Raw genomic sequence first — 952 nt, forward strand, 5'->3', positions numbered from 1 at the left:
TGATAAATTTTCTTTTGTTTTGAGTAAATTTGCTGATGAAATTATCAAAGGAAATTTGCTGGATGACTTCAAAGCATTTTTATTCGGAAGGACACCCCATCAGTTTGAAGGGAGAGAGAGGGAAGGAGCAGATAGAGAAGATGAAATCATGAAAGTGCGCAACAAGTTGGGTTTGGTATCTTTACTTCGAAAATATTTTTTCCTTTCAAATTTTGGAGCGTTAATGTTATTTGCTGAGGAATATAATTTTGTTGCCAGCCAGACACTTTTAAATTTTTCAGGAAAAATTGATGTTCTTTACAAAGAAATTTTAGCTAAAGATTTTGCACAACAAGCCATTGAAGACCATGAAAAATTAGAAGACCATGGAGAGGTAAGAATGCATTCTAAATTTGAAGCCTCTTAAGAACAAATCCCATAATTATCTTTAGATGATTTTTAAAGTTGTCTGGAGCTTAAATACTTCATTAAAGGAGTTTCAACAATTCCTTGCTGATGCTTTTCACCGTCATGGCATATTAATATCACTGAGGGTTGTACGACAAAGTGTACTTACCTTTGTATGTACTATACCTAAATGGCTGGTAGCAGAGATGAAGGAATATGTGGCTAAAAATGAAGAAATGCTAAAGTCAAAGAAAGTTGTGGAATTAATTATTGATGGCAATGTGATGTTTTCAATAAAAAGTAAAACAATTGGTAAGTACAATATTAATGAATATAATTGTATTGATGGTTGTTCACAGAGGCTCCAGAAGAAGTTGCTGCTGTCAAGTTAAGTGATTTGACTCTTTCAGGTAATGATAATGTATAAACATGTATGTGCACATTATACACGTGTGTACGACTGTACATATGTCATCATTGTTATTATTTATTTGTCTGTTAGAACAAGAGCAGTCTAAAGGAAGTGCTATGTTACCAACTGCGAGTTCAGGTACATATAACTGCA

General features: G+C 33.3%; 1 protein-coding gene across 1 annotated transcript; it reads left to right on the forward strand.

Annotated features, from left to right (window-relative positions):
• The first annotated feature begins 18 nt into the window (after positions 1-18).
• On the forward strand, positions 19-814 carry LOC109590040 (uncharacterized). Its single transcript, XM_020006002.1, has 3 exons — positions 19-373; positions 432-699; positions 747-814. The coding sequence occupies exons 1-3, from the start codon at positions 149-151 to the stop codon at positions 812-814; spliced, it is 561 nt and encodes a 186-aa protein (XP_019861561.1). The 5' UTR covers positions 19-148.
• Positions 815-952: the final 138 nt, after the last annotated feature.

This window comes from Amphimedon queenslandica, unplaced genomic scaffold (assembly GCF_000090795.2).
Source record: "Amphimedon queenslandica unplaced genomic scaffold, v1.1 AMPQUscaffold_10572, whole genome shotgun sequence".
Lineage (NCBI taxonomy): Eukaryota > Metazoa > Porifera > Demospongiae > Haplosclerida > Niphatidae > Amphimedon > Amphimedon queenslandica.

Coding starts and splice junctions, on each gene's coding strand:
- LOC109590040 (XM_020006002.1), top strand. CDS start 149: ATGAAAGTGCGCAACAAGTTGGGTTTGGTATCTTTACTTCGAAAATAT. Junction 374..431: donor AATTAGAAGACCATGGAGAG/GTAAGAATGCAT, acceptor AATTATCTTTAG/ATGATTTTTAAAGTTGTCTG. Junction 700..746: donor AATAAAAAGTAAAACAATTG/GTAAGTACAATA, acceptor GGTTGTTCACAG/AGGCTCCAGAAGAAGTTGCT.